At 43.8% G+C, this 22,169-nt stretch overlaps 2 protein-coding genes across 2 annotated transcripts in view; one reads left to right on the forward strand and one right to left on the reverse strand.

Annotated features, from left to right (window-relative positions):
• MCUB (mitochondrial calcium uniporter dominant negative subunit beta) overlaps positions 1–2,282 on the forward strand; it is a 121,632-nt gene extending 119,350 nt beyond the window's left edge. Inside the window, exon 8 of the mRNA XM_054486526.2 lies at positions 1,157–2,282. Coding sequence (XP_054342501.1) covers positions 1,157–1,234 — 78 coding nt within the window. The 3' untranslated portion in view covers positions 1,235–2,282. The remainder of the gene's footprint in view (positions 1–1,156) is intronic.
• On the reverse strand, positions 2,255–17,113 carry CASP6 (caspase 6). Its single transcript, XM_054486527.2, has 7 exons — positions 16,993–17,113; positions 11,921–11,963; positions 11,243–11,389; positions 10,042–10,118; positions 8,158–8,333; positions 4,494–4,653; positions 2,255–3,202 (listed from the first exon to the last, which is right to left on the reverse strand). The coding sequence occupies exons 1-7, from the start codon at positions 17,030–17,032 to the stop codon at positions 2,964–2,966; spliced, it is 882 nt and encodes a 293-aa protein (XP_054342502.1). The 5' UTR covers positions 17,033–17,113; the 3' UTR covers positions 2,255–2,963.
• Positions 17,114–22,169: the final 5,056 nt, after the last annotated feature.

Genomic DNA, 22,169 nt, shown 5'->3' on the forward strand with positions numbered 1-22,169 from the left:
CAAACTCCTAACCTCAAGTGATCCGCCTGCCTTGGCCTCCCAAAGTGTTAGGATTACAGGTGTGAGCCACCATGTCCAGCCAAGCCTTTTTAAAAAATGTATTTTATTTCATATAGTCATTCTATAGGAAAAATATAATGATTTAAAAAAAAATTTGTGGATTCCCTTATATTTGAATAATCCTATCTGAGAAGGCTAAGGAATGTTCTTTCAGCTAGTTTACAAGACAGTGCATTTGAGATTTAGAAGGTAAGCCTAGTGTGATCCCAGTGATTTGGGAGGCTGAGGTGGGAGGATCTCTTGAGTCCAGAAATTGGAGACCAGCCTAGTCAACATAGTGAGACCTCATCTCTACAAAATTTGTTTTTAAATTAGCTGGACATGGTGGCACATGCTTGTAGCCCTAGCTACTTGGGAAGCTGAAGCAGGAAGATCCCTTGAGCCCAAGAGTTCAACACTGCAGTGAACTATGATCCACACCACTGCACTCCAGCCTGGGCAACAGAGCGAGACCCCATCTCTAAAATAAAAAAATTTAAATATAACACCTTGTTAATTATGTTTAAGGTAATAAAGTGGAGATAAAAAGATAAAGTGGCAGGTTAAGGTTTTTTTTTTTTTTTTTTTTTTAAGAATATGAACTGGAAAACCATTATAAAGGGTATAAACTATATTTTTTTTAAGGCATAAGGATGAATTAGTAAACTTAAACTCATCTTTTAAAAAGATCCACATATAAAATTGAAATATTTGTATCCCATCACTTTGGGAAGCCAAGGTGGGCAAATCACTTGAGTCTAGGAGTTCAAAACCAGCCAGGGCAACATGGCAAAACTCCATCTCTACAAATATTAGGCGGGCATATGGTGGTGGGCACCTGTGGTCCTAGCTACTTGGGAGGCTGAGGCAGGAGAATGACTTGCACCAGGGAGGCAGAGGTTGCAGTGGGCTGAGATGGTACCACTGCACTCCTGCCTGGGTGACAGAATGAAACCCCATCTCAAGAAAAAAAAAAATATTTTAGCCATTTGCCACTAATGGTTTAAACATTTTATTGCTGTAAGGAGATGCTAAGTTTATAGAATTCCTCTCAAGCAGTAATGTTGGTATGTTTCTCTTCTTTCTGATCACATGCTTTTTCTTTTTCCCATGACAGGCTAAAGAATCCCTGAAACAGGTGCGCCATTCTCTCTATTTGCAAATGCAAGTAGAAGAACTCAATGAAAAGAATTAATCTTACAGTTTTAAATGTCGTCAGATTTTCCATTACGTATTGATTTTGCAACTTAGGATGTTTTTGAGTCCCATGGTTCATTTCGATTGTTTAATCTTTTTTTGTTATTAAATTCTTGTAAAACATAAGTATTGTTCTCAACTGAGATTTTTACTTTTTGGATTTTTATAACTTGCTAATGTTAGAAAGGGCTTGTATGCGTCTATCAAAGCAACAGTGGCTGCTGTTAGCTAAAAATCCTTGTCAGCTTGTCCCACGTTTATTCTCTATGTGGAGGTGAAAGGGTCTGTGCTTGGCATTCACTTTCATTCTTAGACTTAATTTGGAATCATCTTTTAAAAAAATCAGAGACCAGGTCTTGCCAAATCAAACTCCTGGGCTCAAGCAACCCTCCTGCCTCAACCTCCCATGGAATCATCTTGTCATTAACTTCTTTTTTTAATACGCAGTAGTTGGGAGTAAGATCTTTTTATCATTTACCAAAAAGGCATAAATGTTCCACCAACCATAAAGTATAGTTGGTACTTTTTGAACTTCAACTGAAACAGTGTGTATAAACGATTGCTTTTGAACCTGCAAATCACAAGTTTCAGGTATCGAAGCCGAAACAGTTAACTTTCTTCAGCCTCTGGCAGATTATTAACAAAACAGTATTATTCAGATTCTATATCATATTAATAAGAATTGAACCTTGAAAGTAACATCTGTTATTCTACTAATGTGATCGTGTGTGAATGGGTCTGATGACTGCTGGACTGTTTGTAGGAACTTAACATGGAAGATGCTGACAGAATCAGACTTTGCAGGTGTTCAGCCTGTAGTGGCTAAGAATTATCATGTTTTCTATTTCATCCTCAGAATGCCATACAACAATTCTGGAATGCTGATTTTTTTTAAAGTAGGAATTAAAGTCATACACAAAATGTGGTAATCCATATGTAGATGAAATATTAAACATTTAAATGACCGAGTAAAAAACATCTATCAGTTACACAAATGAACAAGCATGTGAGTTAAAAATGTAATAAAATATGAATTTCAAATATTTTATTAAGGGATGATTTAATTCCTGGATTTCGAAAACCTTTAAAAACATCAAACAAACTTTTATAAAAAAGTGACAAAATACAAGTTAAATCAGCTAGATTTTTGTGTAACCCTGCAGTTTATTAAAAAATAATACAAATGCTTGTAAATTTTTATTTATCTAATTTCCTGAGGATTTTGTTTCTGCATATCAAACCCTTTCACCATGGCCAACATGAACTTTTTTTTTTTTTTAAAGCAGTTCTCTGCTAGGCATTAAACTTTAAAACATTTGAATCATTGGACCATAATGCTTCAGCCTAACGATATTTATATAAAAAGAAGAGAAAGACATTTTCTTTTTTTTGAGACGGAGTTTCACTCTTGTTGCCCAGGCTGGAGTGCAATGGCGCAATCTCGGCTCACCGCAACCTCCACCTCCTGGGTTCAAGTGATTCTCCTGCCTCAGCCTCCCAAGTAGCTGGGATTGCAGGCATGTGCCACCACACCTAGGTAAATTTTTTTTGTGTGTATTTTTAGTAGAGACGGGGCTTCTCCATGTTGGTCAGGCTGGTCTCGAACTCCCGACCTCAGGTGATCCGCCCACCTTGGATTCCCAAAGTGCTGGGATTACAGGTGTGAGTAACCACGCCTGGCTGAGAAAGACATTTTCAATACAGATTGTAAAATAAGATAGTCTCTATTAATTAGATTTTGGAAAGAAATGCAGCTTTTTAGTTAGCATTGAGGCAAAACAGGGAACCTGCTTCTTTCCAATTGCACTTGGGTCTTTGCAAAAGTCCACTCGGCGCTGAGAAACTTTCCTGTTCACCAGTGTGAGGAGTTCTGTGAACTCTAAGGAGGAGCCATATTTTCCCAACATCTCACACAAATCTTGAATGTACCATGAGCCGTTCACAGTTTCCCGGTGAGAATAATATCCTAAAAAAGTGAGAAGGAAAATGTTGCTGTAGTTTTCTGGCTTTCAATTACTGTGTGTATTCTTTATAGTTACAGAAGTGTAAGTTCTTAAAAATCCTTAGAAGAGTCTTAAGATGTGTCCATGATATATATGGCTTTAAATTTTTTTGACTCTTTTCAAATGGGAAAAGAGACTAATTCTATATAGTTTTATATACACGGGGTTAATTCTATATAATTTCCTCCATTTCCTAAAACATTCCCAAGATAGACAATGATTGAGACATGAGATTACTAAAAACAAGTCAAACAAAATTATTTACTACAAAAGCAAAGAACCATTATCAAAATATTTTTCAGTTGGGCATGGTGTGGCTCATGCCTGTAATCCCAGCACTTTGGGAGGCTGAGGCAGGCAGATCACTTGAGGTCAGGAGTTTGAGACCAGCCTGGCCAACATGGTGAAACCCAATCTCTACTAAAACTACAAAAATTAGCTGGGCGTGGTGGCAGGCACCTGTATTCCCAGCTACTCGGGAGGCTGAGGTAGGAGAATCACTTGAACCCAGGAGGCAGAGGTTGCAGTGAGCCGACATTGGACCACTGCACTCCAGCCTGGGCAACAGAGTGAGACTCTCTCTCAAAAAAAAAAAAAAAAAAAAAAAATATATATATATACACACACACACACACACACACACACACACACACACACACACAGGTATGCAATGGCTCATTCCTGTAATCCCAGCATTTTGGGAGGCCAAGGCTGGAGGATCGTTTGATACCAGCCTGAGCAACATAGCAAGACCCAATCTCTACAGAAAAATTAAAAAGTTAGCTAAGCATGGTGGTGCATGCCTATAGTCCCAGCTACAGGGGGGCTGAGGTGGGAGGATTGCTTGAGCCTGAGAAATTGAGGCTGCAGTGAGTCATGATCATGCCATTGCACTTCAGTCTCAGTGACAGAGTTGAGACCTTGTCTCAAAAAAAAAAAAAAAAAGGCTTTCCATGACAATTACCACAATGGCACTACCACCCTCAGTAACTGATGGTAGGCTGCTAATATTAATATAATTAATTAGACTGTTGCTTTACTCAATATAACTCTCAGGAATGATTTTTCTGTAAGGTACTTTACACTTTCATTTATCACTCTGTGCCATGTGGTCAAAGAAATTCTAAGTCTGTGAGCTTCAGGATGGAATCACTATGTCCCAACCGAAAGATCTGACCCAAACCAACCAAAGGTGAAACTTACAGGACCTTAGCCAAGAGAGGCAATTATATGTTTGTTTTAAACACCACACACCTTCTGCAACAGAGTAACACATGAGGAAGTCAGCTCCAGCAGGCAGAGTGTAAACGGAGGCTGCATCCACCTCAGTTATGTTGGTATCCAACTTGTCTATCTGATTATCTACTACATCCAAAGGAATGACTGGCACATCGTGCTGGTTTCCCCGACATGCCTACAAGACAAGACAAGGAGGAAAAACCCACCTCTTTGCCTACTGTTTCCTTCCCAATGCTTAATGTGTGCAGTGAATGTGTAAGCCAGAACCCCTTCATTACAACAGAAACCACATTCTGAGCAGTTCAGAAGCAATACATTCAGGTTTAGAGGGCACAAAAGCCAACAAAGTTGTTTCCCTACTTAGGTTTTCTTTTAGTTAATGTTTTAAGAAAAAATTGGCATCCCCAAGTATACATCAAATTATGTTGGTAGAAGGGTATACTGTAGAGGAAAAAGCTTGTGGTTTTAAAATTTCTTACAGATTAACCACACCCAGGGCACACGGTATTACCTTCCCTTTTGAAAGCTATAGTATTGACCTAAGTGATTCTATTTAGGCAGGCAGTGTATTTCCAGATTGACTGTTGCTTGCCTGGCTGCTGCTATAAATTGTTAGGAGTTAAAATGACATCCAGCCTGACCTGAGGAGATACCTACTAATGCATCTTCTTCCTTGTGTGCCCATTAAAAAGTGAGGTCTCAAATTTTTACCCACTAATTCTGACTCAGAATTTACATTAAATTTAGGCTCATAATTAACATTAAATTCTGACTCAGAGGCTAACATTAAACTCTTCTCATAAGTGACTTTTACAAGCTGAATTGTGTTCCCCAAAAATTCATATGTTGAAGTCCTAGCCCTAATACCTCAACTATGACTGTATTTGAAGACAGGGCCTTTAGAGGTGATTAAGGAAAATGAGGTCATATGGGTGAACCCAAATCCAACACGACCAGTGTCTTCATAAGAAGAAACTGAGACACAGACATGCACAGAAGAAAGACCATATGAAGGCACAGGGACAAGATGGCCACCTACAAGCCAAGAAGGGAGGCCTCAGAAGAAACCAGTCCCCCCCACACCTTCATCTGAGACTTCCAGCTCCAGGACTGTGACGATAAATTCCCGCTGTTTAAACCACACAGTCTGTGGTACTTTGTTATGGTCACCCTATACACGAATACAGTCAGCTAATAAGATTCTGTTGTAGCATTATAAATGCATCAATCAGTTCTGAAATGGTTAAAGAATTATGAGCATCAAAAGAAAGTCCTGAATGATTTCAAATCATAAAATAAATAGAAAATCCCTACTATCCCGTTTTTATAGGCAGATTTTAATCTTGGTATCAGCAGGCTTATTTTCAGGCCTTTTTTCTACTGTCCTTCCTAAATATAACATAGAACACCTTTAACCTGATGACATCACCTGCCCAGTCAACTGCAATAAGAGTAAGAGCGAGCCTTTACTGAGGGCATGCCTATGCCAGGCACTGTTCTAAGTGGTTTTCATTCATTAAGTCAGTCAGGTGATTTTGCCCACACAACCACCCCATGAGGCAGGTGCTCTTTTTACCAAGAATCTAAGGCATAGAGAGAGAACGTAACTTGGCAAATGATTTCATTTGTGGCTTTCTTCCCATAGTAGCTCATTAGTTATTTCCAAGTCTCTTGTGTTTGACAGGGTTGGCCACTACCCTTTTCACGAAACAACCATGTCATTATTTGTTTCTTGGTTTTCTACTGGTGTCCATCCTCCTCAGTATCTTCCCTCTTCAGCCCATTCCTCATGGGCGCCCCTCGGTTTTGTTCTACACTCCTTTTTCAGGCTGTATTCAACACGAGTAAACTCATCTATCTAGTCCCATGGCTTCCACGACCACCTCCTGATTTATTTCTCCAGCCGAGGCCACCTGTCTTAGGTTCGACACCTGTATCACCAATTCCATGTCCCACAGACATTCCAATGCAGTTGTCCAAACCAGAAACGAGGCAGTCATCCTTCACTTCCTCACCCCAAAACAAGGCTTTATGGTAGGATGCGAAATGCAGTTTCATGTTTCATATGGTTTGCATGTCTGTCCCTCCAAATCTCATGTTAAAATGTGGTTCCCAGTGTGGGAGGTGAGGCCTGTGGAAGGTGACTGGATCACTGGGGAGGATCTCTCATGAATGGTTTAGCATCATCCCCTTGGTGATAAGTGAGCTCTCACTCAGTTCACATGAAATCTGGTAATTTAAGAGAGTCTGGGACCTCTCCCTTGGCACTCTCTTGCTTCCACTCCCAACAAGTCCTATGCTGGCTCTCTGTCACCTTCCACCATAATTGTAAGCTTCCTAAGGCCTCACCAGAAGCAGATGCCAGCACCATGCTTCCTGTACAGCCTGCAGAACTTAGTCCAATCAAATCTCTCTTCCTTATAAATTACCCAGTCTCAGGTATTTCTTTATAGCAATGCAAGAATAGACTAACACAATGTTATTTCATGTCCTCCAATGCCATTCATGGAAATACAGAATTGTGACACTAGCATGTCAGGTTTCTCTTTTGTAGTTCAAAATCTTTGGCCGGGCGCAGTGGCTCACGCCTGTAATCCCAACACTTTGGGAGGCCAAGGCAGGCAGATCACCTGAGGTCAGGAGTTCAAGACCACCCTGGCCAACATGGTGAAACCCCATCTCTATGAAAATACAAAAATTAGCCAGCCATGATGGCAGGTGCCTGTAATCCCAGCTACTCGGGAGGCTGAAGTGGGAGAATAATTGAACCCGGGGGCGGAGGTTGCAGTGAGCCGAGACTGCACCATTGCACTCCAACCTGGGGTACAGAGCGAGACTCCGTCTCAAAAAAAAAATCCTTAATGATATGCCAAGTAATATTCATGCAAAAAAAAATTTCTTTTTTTTAGACAGACAGGGTCTCACTCTGACGCCCAGGCTGGAGTGCAGTGGTGTGCTCTTGGCTCACTACAGCCTCTGCCTCCCAGGTTCAAGCAATTCTCGTGCCTCAGCTTCCTGCATGGCTGGGATTACAGGCACCTGCCACCATGCCCGGCTAATTTTTGTATTTTTAGTAGAGACAGGGTTTCACCATGTTTGCCAGGCTGGTCTTGAACTCCTCAGGTGATCTGCCTGCCTCGGCCTCCCAAAGTGCTGGGATTACAGGTGTGAGCCATCACGCCTGTAAAAAATACTTTTATCCCTAAAACCAATTTGGCAGCGGGGGAAACAATCTTGGTTTAAGGGGCAATGTGAAAGGGATGAGACAGGATAGGACTAGAAGGCTTTATTTTTCCATTCTTTCCATTGGTTTATATGCTCTCCACCTCCCAAAGAAGCAAACCTAGTCTGATGAGGTTGCCTTGTGCGGCACTCTTCAATCAGCAGGTACGCTTTCCAATGGCTCTCCTTGGTATCAGGCTCAGACAGGGAGTAGCACATTGGTTACTTTGTGAGTCACTTCAAATCTCAATCCAAATGCTGTTATTTTGTAATATAGACAATGAGTGTGTCAAAGAATTATTACTAACAGCTCAAAGTGCAACTATGATTGGCCAGAATTCAAAAAGGGCCTGTCCAATTACTGGAGAAAGTTACTTTCAAAACTGGCTTTTAGACCTTTATCACATGTTCAGAATGACAGACTTTATAATTAAGATGATAATGTAATCAGTCTTACCTGAATGATAAATATCTTGGGTTTTCCAACCAGGCTGTGACACTTGTCTCCTTTGAACAAGCCAGTTAATGTCTGAATTTCGATTTTAGCATCATACGCATAAATGTGGTTGCCTTCGCCATGGCTCAGAAAGACACACACAAAGCAATCGGCATCTGCGTGGCTAACAGTTGACACTATAAAGGACCCAAAAGAGAATATAGAAATGAAAATATGATGCTTGTTATCTACACATAAAAATTCAGTTTATTAACACAAGAATAAAGTTACATCCACATGATTGGGGATGAGGAAAATTTGTGGTTTTGTCTTTTTTGTTTTTTTGAGATGGAGTTTCACTCTTGGTGCCCAGACTGGAGTGCAGTGGCGCAATCTTGGCTCACTGCAACCTCCACCTCCCGGGTTCACGCGATTCTCCTGCCTCAGCCTCCCAAGTAGCTGGGATTACAGATTAGAAACCATACCCAGTTAATTTTTGTATTTTTAGTAGAGACGGGGTTTTGCCACATAGCCAGGCTGGTTTCGAACTCCTGACCTCAGGTGATCCACCTCGCCTTGGCCTCCCAAAGTGCTGGGATTACAGGCATGAGCCACCGTGCCCAGCCTACTCTTTAATAAGTGTAAAATATCTGTAATGAAACAATTTAGTCTTTAATCAAACAGAACATACCATACTGTATCTTATTTTTAAAAAAATCCAAATGTATTAAAGTTCAGAGTAATAGAATTTGACCAAATTTCATTAGCCTTTCTAAAACACAGAATGATGTGGAAAACATAAAGGGATTATGACAGGGAATCTCACTTAAGATCCAAGTTATTTTGGCAATAAACTAAAAATCTCCTTGAATCAGCAGAGACCTTAGAGCAGAGTGGAAAGACCCAGAAACTGCTGCTCCACAGCTCCCCATGCATTGCTGCACTTTCACTATAGGAATACAGACAGCACTTAGGGCCAGGCGCAGTGGCTCACGCCTGGAATCCCAGCACCTTGGGAGGCCAAGGCAGGTGGATCACTTGAGACTGGAGTTCAAGACCAGCCTGGCCAACACGGTGAAACCCCATCTCTACTAAAAATACAAAAATTAGCTGGGCATGGGGGCAAGCTACTTGGGAAGTTGAGGCAGGAGAATTGCTTGATCCCAGGAGGTGGAGGCTGCAGTAAGCTGAGATCACACCACTGCACTCCAGCCTGGGGGGGACAGCGAGACGCCATCTCAAAAAAAAAAAAGATTATAGCACTTAGAGCTTCCAAAAGAGTACTCAAGGCCAGGTTCAGTGACATGAGACTGATGTCCTCCAAAGCTTCTGAGCAAAGTAGAAAAGCTGGTAAAAGCAGCCAAAGTTAGAATGATGTGCAGTTTAAAGAAGAGCTCTGAAGAAAGTTTAAAGTAATTATGCAAATATAATGGTTGGCATGCAGTGATGATTATAATATAGGTTGTTGTAATTAGAATACCTACCCCATATTGATGTTGTGAGAATTAAAGGAGGTAATGTATGTAAACCAACACTATTTGGAAAGCAGTGAGAAAATGGGGCATGAAAGGAGTCAATGAGAAAATGAGCCTGTTGACTGCCCAGCACCTGTAGTATTTGCATTTTAGGCTTTTACTGCCAATTGAAGGGGTCATTTCATTCATTTCTGCAATAGACTGTAACTAGTGGTATGCTAAATATAAACTTCAGAGGCATAATTATTTGCAAGGGTCTCTAAATGTGCTCGGTAACGGAAACACAGAAGCATACCCAAAACCTGTAACCTGTGCTAAATTAATACTTTTTTTGTCACACAAGTAATTACTTGTACCTGTCTTTACAAATAGGATAAAGGACTCGGTTTCATTAGAGGAAGATGAACTATATAATAGCAAAACTACCTACCCTCATGAATTTTGAGCAGTAGTTCTTCCGCTTTAAGATCGTTAAAGCATTTCACTTCAAATCCTAGATCTGAAAACCTAGTGATATATTAAATGAAACGTTAGCCTATAAACTTTTCAAAGTTGTCAAATACCCTTACTTTGGAAGAATCTATACACATTTTAATGACACATAAATTTGCTTTCTTTAGGAGAAAAATGAAATATAACAATGGTGGTTTTCCCTTCATTCACCATGGTAGGAAAGGATTTAATCATAATGACAGCCGATTCAATTTAGAGTGTTGTTGTCTACTATGCAAATGTTAGTACAAATGCAAAAGTCTGTCAATATTTAATAGAACTGAGTAAGGAAAATAACACAGGCAAGTTCTTTTTTTTTTTTGAGACAGAGGCTCGCTCTGTCGCCCAGGCTGGAGTGCGGTGGCTCGATCTCGGCTCACTGCAAGCTCCACCTCCTGGGTTCACGCCATTCTCCTGCCTCAGCCTCCCGAGTAGCTGGGACTACAGGCTCCCGCCACCACGCCCGGCTAATTTTTTGTATTTTTTAGGAGAGATGGGGTTTCACCATGTTAGCCAGGATGATCTCGATCTCCTGACCTCATGATCCACCCACCTCAGCCTCCCAAAGTGCTAGGATTACAGGAGTGAGCCACCGTGCCTGGCCAACTCAAGCAAGTTTTTAAGGGAGGCTGCATCAAAGCAAGGCCCATCCTCCAACACTCTTGATCTGTTGTTACCTCATTAGTGTTGACAAGTTATGATAAGTAATTTTTTTTCCCTACGTCTAGAAGTCTGGAATTTTTTTAATTTTTAATTTTTTTTAGCTTTTCTTTTGGAAACATGGAAAAAACATTATTTTTTATTTTAGAGACAAGGTCTCACTCTGTTGCCCAGCCTGGAGTGTAGTGGCATGATCACAGCTCTGTGCAGCCTTGAACTCCTGGGCTCAAGCAATCCTCCCCCTTCAGCCTCCAGAGTAGCTGGGACTACCGCCACCAGGCCCAGCTAATTGATTTTTATTTTTTGTAGAGACCAGGTCTCACTCTGTTGCCCAGACTTGTCTCAAACTCCTTGCCTTAAGTGATCCTCCCACTTTGGCTTCCCAAAGTGCTGGGATTACCAGCATGAACCACCACACCTGGCCAAAAGTAATTTTATCACTTAACTGCCTCATCTTGATAGGTAGATAAAACTACTACCTGCGGGTAAGATTGTCTCTATCTGCGCAGGTGCCCCGCCTTTCTGGCAGTGTTAAGTGCCAAAAGAACCTCTCATGATTGAAGATTAAAGCAATTCCTCTCCTCCTGTGGTCCATTTTGTACTTTTCTGCCGGATCAAACATTTCTCTGTTAATGAAAAGTTGAAAAACAATCACTTCAAGTCATATTAAATAATGAGCCCCTCCAAGTTCTAGGTCAACATGTAGATAGAGATCTGAGCTTCCTCCTTGCCAGGCTGATGTCCCACTGGTGTGCTCCAGGAAAGGCCATGCTAGTAAGGAAAGTCCTGAAATATCTCTCTGCCAATTGGTAAAGAGCAGCCATGTGCCATCCTGACACATCCTTAACCCTCTGCCTTGATGTCTTTCCCCCAGGCCCCAGGATCCCGCAACCAAGAATAACCACGAGGCTCAGAACCAAGCTCTAGCTCTAGGCTCATGCCATGCCAATTAATATGCATTCTGAACATCACTCCAGGTCCCTCGACAACCAGGGGCAGCACAACCTGCCTATCTACAAATGAGCTCCCCAAAGGCTAAAACTTGGCCTACTGAGTTTTACTTCCTAGCTCCCAGGACCCATTCTTGCTTTGATTTCTGTAGGCTGATCATGACCATCAAAGGAAGAGACCTTTATTAGAAAAGAGCACAGCTTTACCTTTTATAGAAGGCATCTGTTTCTGTCATGTTTTCTTCCCCACCTATTAAAAGAAGTTGATTTTTGTTAATTATTTTTGACTTATGGCAGTAAAATATAGTAGGAACTCCCATCCCCCTTCTGACTCCCAAACTCTAAGACCCTTCTGTTTTGGTTAGTTTAAAAGCCAAAGTATATGAAGAAAAGGAAATGAAGGGAAACTGCTTACTAATAAACAAACTATAAATTAACAGCTCTATGCTTTCTCACCCCCAACTCGACCTGCAAAATAACAATCTTATAAACAGAAATGGAGAAAATATTACACAAATGCGTTCACTGCAAAATATGCCTAGAGTAACAGTTCCGTGATTACGAAGTTGAAATATGAAGTTGCTTTGTTATGCAGAAAATGTTTTTGCACGTTTTCTGAAACAAAGAATTAAGTCCTACAGGAAAACTGAAATACAGTTTGTGGTTAATGCTGGATTACCAGTGGTGTAGGCCTGGAAGAGGTAGAAGTTTGGGTGGAGGAAGGGAAGGGCAAGGGCAAAGACGTGGACCTTGGATATCCTGCATGACACATCTGCATTTCCAACCCTGTAAGGGGAGCCCTCTGCTCTCCATTCTCAACTGGACTCCCTACTCCCTGGACAGCCTTCCACTGAATTCCTCTCTACTCTCTAGAGCAGTGCTATGTCATGGAAGTGTCTGTGATGGTGGAATTGTTCCGTATTTGCACTGTCTCATAAGGTAGCCACTGGCCACATGTGTCTACTGAGCATTTAAATGCAGCCAGTGCAACTGAGGAACTCAATTTTAATTTATTTTCAATTTAAATTAATTGGCCAGTGGCTTCTACACTGGACAGTGCAAAAAGTGTGGCATCTTCTATAATAAAGGCCCCATCCACTCATGCATCTGTTTTTACCTGATAGCTCAATAGCTTAGAGGGGAGACAGCAATGAATAAACCGAAATATTATCAGTATAGCAAGATGCACCCTTCAGTTGAGGAAGAATGACCCTAAAGCACGGACTCTTACCCATCATCTCCTAGCCAAAAGGGTTGGTTCCCCTCTCCTTAGAGATCTCCCCATTACTAGCCCCCATCACCTGATTGATCTCACTTCTCCTCAAAAAAAAAAATACAAGGTGGGGAATTCAGTTCAAGTCCCTTTTAGCCTATTCCTCCTGGAACTGCCCCAAGCAATGAGACCCAACTAAGACCCCACTAAGGCATCCTCTGTCCGTACGCCCTAAGTCAGTTTTGCTCAACCTTGGGCATCAGAATTCCTGGTGTGGATGTTAAAATGCAGATTCCTGGATCCTAACTGAGGCAGAATCAGAATCCTGGAGGAAGGAGGTGACAGCTGCATTTTTCACAAAGTGATTTTTACACTAAGGTGTGAGAGCCAAAAGCAACCTCTCCAACTGGTCCTCCCCGCTGCATGGCAGATGAGAAAGCTGTTTAGTCCGACCTTTGCCCTAGGTGAGCACAGTAACCAGGTACTTCCTACTCCACACACTGCTCTATGAAGACAGCACAGGGATTTCACTCTTCCCATTTTCAAAAGCTGTCGGGATCTACTGCCTTTTGATAACCTCACCTGCTTATCTTTTAACCAATTAGAGTATAAAGAAACAATAACTTCAAGAAAATTAAATCCATATGTCACGACCATCCTCCTCACCTGCCAAAATTCTGCACAACTTGGAAAGCACTCAGTGTCTTAGTGTCTTCCTCGGTGGTAGCAGGCCAGCGGCTCACCTCCTGAGGCTTCTGCTCCATACTGACTGCTGACTGCTGGAGCCATAGGCGGCTCACAACCTAACTCACGGAAGCTGTGCCAAATGGCTGTTCAGCAAACTAACTCATATCCCTCAGGATATGGAGACGTATTCTTGCTTAGGTCTTTAAAACTCTTGTTTCTCATATTCCCAAAGAAGTAGCTTCCCAGTTGTTGCTGATACATTAAAATTAATAACTTAAGATGTGAGTTTGCATTGTCTTAAATATGCCCTCTCATTAGTCAAGACCTACAGGTTTAGGAATGGCTAACTAGTATTAAGTAGCTGCTCAAGAAAATCTGTTTAAAATGTTTAAAATGACGTTCTGGCCAGGCATAGTGGCAAGCCTATAGTCCCGGTTACTTGGAAGGCCGAGGCAGGAGGATCTCTTGAGCCCAAGAGTTCTAGGATATAGTGTGCTATGACTGCCCCTGTGAATAGCCACCATACTCCAGCCTGGGTAACAGAGCTAGACCCCATCTCTTAATACATTCAGTTTCAAAGTTAACAGATTTGGCAACCTCAGTGAGGGATTTTTTTTTAAGTTTTTTTGTTGTTGTTGTTGTTTGTTAATGCTACGGATGTAGAAAAAAACCTAGGCTCTGGACACCCCCGTTCTGATGCTGGCCAGCTGTAACCTTCACTCTCACAAAGTGCACCCTGCATCCTGCAGTACCAGTTAATGACCAGGTCCAGTGGCCACTCTAGCAAACACTGAATCAGAACAAAAAGCTATGGAGACAGATGCCAGGACCTAAGTTCCAATACTTTTCTGGAGTTGATAAACTTTACCCACAGATTGCAGAGAAAATAACACATCATGACCACCTCGAGCTGTGTATCCCAAGCAGACAAGCTTTCCAGAAGGGGGCACTTAAGTATCATTATGCCGCATTAATATTTTTTATTACTATTTTTTGGGGATGGAGTCTTGCTCTGTCGCCCAGGCTGGAGTGCAGTGGTGTGATCTCGGCTCACCACAACCTCCGCCTCCGGGTTCAAGCGATTCTCCCGCCTTAGCCTCCTGAGTAGCTGGGATTACAGGCATGCACCACCACGCCCAGCTAATTTTTTTTTGTATTTTCTATAGAGACGGGGTTTTGCTATGTTGTCCTGGCTGGTCTTGAACTTCTGGCCTCAAGTGATCCACCTGCCTCAGCCTCCTGGAAGTGCTGTGATTACAAGCATGAGCCACTGCGCCCGGCCTGCATTAATATTTAAAAACCTGGATAAAGTAAGAAATAGCTTTATTGATATGGAGAAAACAAATTTTAATGAAGGAGCTACCCTCTATAACAGATATAGAAATTCCTTTTCATCTGCAATCTACTTATCAAAAATGTGCCCTTCTTTAAACCTGATTCTTGACCTCTTTTCACTTTTTTTTTTTTTTGAGACAGATCCTCTCTCTGTCGCCCAGGCTGGAGTGCAGTGGTGCAATCTTGGCTCACTGCAACCTCTGCCTCCCGGTTTCAAGCGATTCTCCTGCCTCAGTCTCCCCAGTAGCTGGGACTACAGGCGCCCACCACTGTGTCTGGCCCTCTCTTCACTTTTCTTCCTTTGCAGGATAATGTAACTGCCACCTCCTTGTTCCTTAAATCAGCTTAGGTTTTACAAAACTAATCATTCCTTTTTTCACCTCACTCTAATTTGATAATCCCTCCAGATAATCCTGCCAGCTACCATTTGTTGATGGCCTGACGCCTTAGATACCTTATCTCACAGCTCCACAGCTCAGGAACAGGGACAGAGAAAGTGGGCCAGGCGTGCCAAGGTCGGCAAAGTGCAGTTGGGATTGAAAGCCAGCCCACCTGCAGATTCCAAAGTCTTTGTAGGCCCATCTCCACGCAGTCCCTCCCACTCGAGACCGGCTACCTTTCTAAACTTTGTTCAACTTCCCAAACGACTTCGGTCATTCTACTGTCATCGTCTTCATTCACTGCACTCTCTATGAAAATCTACCCATCGGCTCCATCAACAATGTATTTAGTAACCGTATGTAGAGTAACCATCAGGCCTCGAACATGCACTGGAGAGTGCGGTGGAGGAAGAAGAGGAAGGGAGCAGGTGAGTGAAGGAAAGCCCCGGCTTCCCGTCCATAGAGACTGCAACTGGACCCTGCACTGTGCCTCCAGGACAAGGCTACCTATCTACTTCCTCTACGACCATGTGACTTTTACAGCTTGCCTCTGGAGCACCACTTCCTTTGTGCAGCAAAATATAAAAAGTTCTTAAACAAAAGCACTCTAACCAACTGCAGGCATTTCTTTCTTTTTTTTTTTTTTTTCTTGATTCGAAGTCTCACTCTGTCGCCGAGGTTGGAGTGCAGTGGGGCGATCTCAGCTCACTGCAACCTCCACCTCCCGGGTTCAAACGATTCTCCTGTCTCAGCCTCCCCAGTAGCTTGCGCCCACGCCTGGCTAATTTTTTGTATTTTTAGTAGAGACGGGGTTTCACCGTATTAGTTAGGCTGGTCCAGAACTCCCGACCTCTGGTGATCCGCCCGCCTCGGCCTCCCAAAGTGTTGGGATTACAGGTGTGAGCCAACCGCGGCCGGCCAACTGCAGGCGTTTCGACCTTTCTGTTTGTTTTACTCTGGCCAGGCTTGAAGTTTCTAAACTTTACCAGTAATAAGTGACAGAATGTACGCTCTTAGCAGTTGATTGCTTTGCAGAGAAAAGTTATTGTGCTTTTGGCTCAAACCGACAGACAGCAGCAGGTTTCCTGGATGAAGAAGAGAGATAGAGGGGTGTGCTGGCCGCCAGGAACTGGCCGCCTCCAGGTGAAGCCCGGGCGGACCCTGGGTCTTGGCCCGGGCACCCCGCGGGCCTGTTATGTTTTCATTATGCCTCGGCGGAACAACCCCTCCTTTTCACTTTTCGACGTGAGCAAACAAAAGATCCAACCCCCAAAAGTCAACATTTCAAACGGCCAGGTGTGGGGGAAGGCCAGGCCCGGGTGGGGACAGCCTTTTAAGGTTTAAACAGCCGGGGCGCCCCTAAAGCGCTCATCGCCCCGGAGGACAAAGGCGGCAGGGGCACGCCCCAGCGCCGCGGCCGCTACGCGGGACCGCCAGGAGGCGGCAGCCAGGTCCCGAGTGTTTCTTAGACTGAAGCGCGAAGCCGTCCCCACCGGCCCTGAGCGCTTCAATCCAAGAGTGCAACTTCTCCAGGCCGCCCTGCAAAGCCGAAGGAACCCGCGGCCCCGCTCCGGTCCGCGCGCCCGGTCCCCTAACCCGCGTTTCCCCTCCAGCCGGAGCAAGACGCAGACCCGCTCAGTGCCCAGTCGACGCCCCCTGCCTACCTGCCGGGTGCCCCCTGCGGAGCCCCGAGACCGAGCTCATCGCGGCCAAGCGCGCAGCGAGATGCCCTGGCCTCCGCTTCCGTAAGCCACAGGCTCCCCGGCCCGGCCCCGCCCTCGGCCCTTCCTCGGCGGCCCCGCCCCCGGCCCTTCCTCGGCGGCCCCGCCCCCGGCCCTTCCTCGGCGGCCCCGCCCCCGGCCCTTCCTCGGCGGCCCCGCCCCCGGCCCTTCCTCGGCGGCCCCGCCCCCGGCCCTTCCTCCGCGGCCCCGCCCCCGGCCCTTCCTCCGCGGCCCCGCCCCCTACCCTTCCTCCGCGGTCCCGCCCCCTGCCCTTCCTCCGCGGCCCCGCCCCCTGCCCTTCCTCCGCGGCCCCGCCCCCTGCCCTTCCTCCGCGGCCCCGCCCCCTGCCCTTCCTCCGCGACCCCGCCCCCTGCCCCTGAGCGTGGGGCCAGTTGGTTCTGGTTGCGCGCCGCCCGGGCTCCCCGTGGATCGGGCTGGTCTTTCCCAGAGTTAAAGCACCTCCCAGTCGCTCTGGAGCCCGCGGGGGCCAAGAGCGCGGCGGCAGGGAGAGGTACCCGGTCTTCGCCTCCAGGCCCGCGGGGACTAACCGGGCCCTGGGGACATGCCAGTTGCCACCCCGGGGGACACACAGACCGCCTAGCCCGAGGCAATTTCACATCACTTGTGTGAGCTCGGCCTCATTTAATCCCAGCTGCCCCAAACATTTGCTCTTCCTGACTTTCTAGAGGTACACGCATAGATTGTTTTATACCGCTTAGCAGATACTGCCTGTATTTCAACATTGGCTCGCTTTGTGTCTCTGTGTCACATTTTGGTACTCTCGCAATATTTCAAAATTTTTCATTGTTATTATGTCTGCTATTGTGATCTGTGATCAGTAATCTTTAATATTATTGCAATTGTTTTGGGGCAACATGAACCGCGCTCATAAAGGAAGGGGAAATTAATCCATAAGCCCTGTATGTGTTTGGACTGTTCCACCGACCTTTCCCTTCTCTCTCCCCCTCCTGGGGCCTCCCTATTCCTGGAAACACAATTTTGAAATTAGGCCAACTAATAATCCTGTAAAGGCCTCTAAGTGTCCAAATGAAAGGAAGAGTCTGTCACTTTAAATCAAAAGCAAACATGATTAAGTTAGTGAGGAAGTAATACTGGTAGGCAGAAAGCTAGGCTTCTTGCTCCAGGTAGCCAAGTTGTGAGTGCAAAGGAGAAAAGCAAAGTCATGAATGCAAAGGAAAAAATTTTGAAGGAAATTAAAAATGCTACTCCAGTAAACACACAGACAATAAAGCTAAACAGCCTTATTGCTGATATGGAGAAAGTTGTAGTTGGTCTGGATAGAAGATAAAAACAGCCACAACATTCCCTTAAGCCAAAGCCTAATCCAGAGCAAGGCCCTAACTCTTCAATTCCATGGAGGCTGAGAGAGGTGAGGGAATTGCAAAAGAAAAGCTGGAAGCTAGCAGAGAGAATGGTTCCTGAGGTTTAAGGAAAGAAGCTATCTTCATGACTTAAAGTGCAAGGTGAAGCAGCAGGTGCTAACGTAGAAGCTGCATCAGGTTATCCAGATCTAGCTAAAATCATTGATAAAGGCAGCTACACTAAACAACGATCTTTTGTTTTTGAGACAGAGTCTTGCTCTGTCACCAAGGCTGGAGTACAGTGGTGCGATCTCATGCAACCTCCGCCTCCTGGGTTCAAATGATTTTCCTGCCAAAGCCTCCCAAGCAACTGGGATTACAGGATGTGCCACCATGTCCAGGTTAATTTTGTATTTTTAGTAGAGACAGTTTCACCATGTTGGCCAGGCTGGTCTTGAACTCCTGACCTTGAGCAATCTGCCCACCTCCGCCTCCCAAAGTGCTGGGATTACAGGTGTGAGCCACCGTGCCCAGCCAAAACAACAGATCTTAAATGTATATGAAACGGCCTTCTATTGGAAGAAGATTCCATCTAAGACTTTCATAGCTGGAGAGAAGTCAATGCCTGTCTTCAAAGCTTCAAAGAACAGGCTGATGCTCTTGTTAGGGGCTAATACAACTGATGACTTTAAAGCCAACATTCCTTTACCATTCTGAAAATCCTAGTGCCCTTAAGAATTATGCTAAATATGATCTATAAATGGACCAACAAAGCCTAGTTAGTGACAGCACATCTACTTACAGCATGGCTTACAGAATATTTAAAGTCCACTGTTGAGCTCTAGTGCTCAGAAAAAAAGGTTCCTTTCAAAATATTCCTCCTCATTGACAATACACCTGGTCATCCAAGAGTTCTGACAGAGATGTACAGAGACTGATGCTGTTATCATGCTTGCTAACACAACATCCATTCTGAAGCCCAGGGATCAAGGAGAAATTTTGACTTCCAAGTCTTATTTACAAAATACATTTCATAAGGCTATAGCTGTCATCGTGATTCCTCTGATAGTTCTGAGCAAAGTAAATTGAAAATCTTCTGGAAAGGATTCATCATTCGAGATGCCATTAAGAACATTGGTGATTCATGGGAGGTCAAAATATCCACTTATGGTATGTAACTAGAAACTAGAGGGGGAAAAAAAGAAAAACGAAAAATTAAAAGTACATGTATCAGCCACAGTGGCTCATGCCTGTAAACCCAGCACTTTGGGAGGCCAAGGTGGGAGGACTGCTTGAGGCCGGCAGTTTTGAGACCAGCCTAGGCAACAATGCGAGACCCTGTCTCTACAAATTTTTTTTTTTTAAATTAGCCACAGTGGTGGCACATGCCTGTATTCCCAGCAACTCAGGACACTAAGATGGCAGGATTGTTTGAACCCAAGTTTGAGGCTGCAGTCAGCTGACTGTGCCACTGCACTCCAGTCTGGGTGACAGAGTAAGACACTCTTTAAAAAAAACAAATATATATATATATATATATATATATATATATAATATAAAATACATATATAAATATTTAAAAATTATATATATTTCAATTGGCACACTGGGTGATATTTTACGGGCAGGACAACATACCTATCCATTTTATATATACACATATACATTATATATAGGTATATGTATATATCTCCACATTAACAGGAGTTTGAAAGAAGTTAATTCCAATCCTCATCAATGATGTTGAGGGGTTCAAGACTTCAGTGAGGGAAGTCACTGTAGATGTGGCAGAAGTAGTAAGACAAATAGAATTGGAAGTGGGGCCTGAAAATGTGGCTGCATTGTTGCCACCTCATGATAAAACTTTGATAGATGAGGAGATGCTTTTCATGGATGAGCAAAGGAAGTGGTTTCTTGAGATAGAATCTACTCCTGGTGAATATGCTGTGAATAGTGTTTAAATGACAACAAAGGATTCAGGGTATTAGTTGACAAAGCAGTGGCAGGGTTTGGGGGGATTTACCCCAATTTTGAAAGAAGGTCTGCGGGTAAAATGCTACCAAACAGCATCACATGCTACAGGGAAATATTTAGTGAATGGAACAATCAATGGATGGCCAGGTGCGGTGGCTCACGCCTGTAATCCCAGGACTTTGGGAGGCCAGGAGTTTGAGCCCAGACTGGACAACATGGCGAAACCCTGTCTCTACTAAAAATACAAAAATTAGCCGGGCACGGTGGCAGGCACCTGCAATCCCAACTACTCAGGAGGCTGAGGCACGAGAATCACTTGAACCAGGAGGCAGAAGTTGCAGTAAGCCAATATCATGCCACTGCACTCCAGCCTGAGTGACAAAGCGAGACTCCATCTCAAAAAAAAAAAACAAACAAAAATGAAGCAAACTTCCTTACTGTCTTATTTTAAGACCTTGCCAGTCATCCCAGCCTTCAGCAACTACCACCCTAATCAGTCAGCAGCCCTCAACAAGACCCCACGCCAACATTTATAACTCGCTGAAGGCTCAGATGATCCCTAGCATCTTTTAGCAATATTTTAAAATTAAGGTATATACATTATTTTTTTAGACGTTATTGCACACTTAACAGACTACACTTTAGTATGAAAAACTTTTATATGCACTGGGAAACCAGAAAATCTGTGTGACTCTTTATTGGTGGTCTGGAACCAAACTCGAAATCCCTCTGAGGTATCCCATAGGGGGTGGCATATATGTTCCTGTTTCATGTGTAGTCCTTTCCCCAGTGCGAGTTACTTTGTAGGACTTGCAGTAACTTATTTTAAATGCTCTTTGTATACGAGACTTGGGCCAAAGTAAACTGGAGGTAACTCCTGGATTTTTTTTTGAGACGGTTTAGCTGTTGTTGCCCAGGCTGGAGTGCAATGGCATGATCTCAGCTCACTGCAACCTCTGCCGCCCGGGTTCAAGCGATTCTCCCTTGGCCTCCCAAGTAGCTAGGATTACAGGCGTGCACTACCATGCCTGGCTAATTTTGTATTTTTAGTACAGATGGGGTTTCTCCATGTTGGTCAGGCTGGTATCAAACTCCCGACCTGGTATCTGCCCACCTTGGCCTCCCAGAATGTTGGGATTACGGGCATGAGCCACCGCACCCGGCTTCTCCTGGCTTTTTCAAATCTGGCTTTCATAGGTAGAGCTAATTCAGGGACAGAATCATGCAGAAATTCACAGAACGATGAAGGTCTCTAGATTATGGTGTTTCTTGGGGAGAGCATGTTGTTCTACCCAAAAAATAGCAGCCAGTGTGCCAACAAGGTGCCATGGGGTGCTCAATGTTGGATTTAATTTAGCTCCTCCTTGGGTGGTTGGCTATTGTAAAAAATTTACTTTGACAATGCTTTCAGATTTGATGAAACGGTGGCTTTATCTTTTGTAATTCCTCTGGACCTTGTAATTTTAAAAGTAAGCAACCTTAGAGTGGGAAAAAAATTAAAATGTGTTAAGGCACGACTTCTAATATATTAAAATAAGTATAATGAATACTTAAGAAATAGGTATAAGGAACTCATCTCATACGATTATTTGGGAGAGGAAAAATCTAATTTGGTAACTTCTACATGTGCCTGTGGTTCAAGTCTTGATGTCATTAGAGTACGAAATCAAAGAAGGGTTTTTACTCAAACCATTTACTGTTCATTATATGCATAAAATATTTCAGAAATCACTGTCTTAGTAACTTATCCTGCAACAAAGACATGGAATATCCATATTTCCCTTGTATGGTGGTTGTGATGATTGGGTTAAGTGACTGTGAAGG

This window comes from Pongo pygmaeus, chromosome 3 (assembly GCF_028885625.2).
Source record: "Pongo pygmaeus isolate AG05252 chromosome 3, NHGRI_mPonPyg2-v2.0_pri, whole genome shotgun sequence".
Taxonomy (NCBI): domain Eukaryota; kingdom Metazoa; phylum Chordata; class Mammalia; order Primates; family Hominidae; genus Pongo; species Pongo pygmaeus.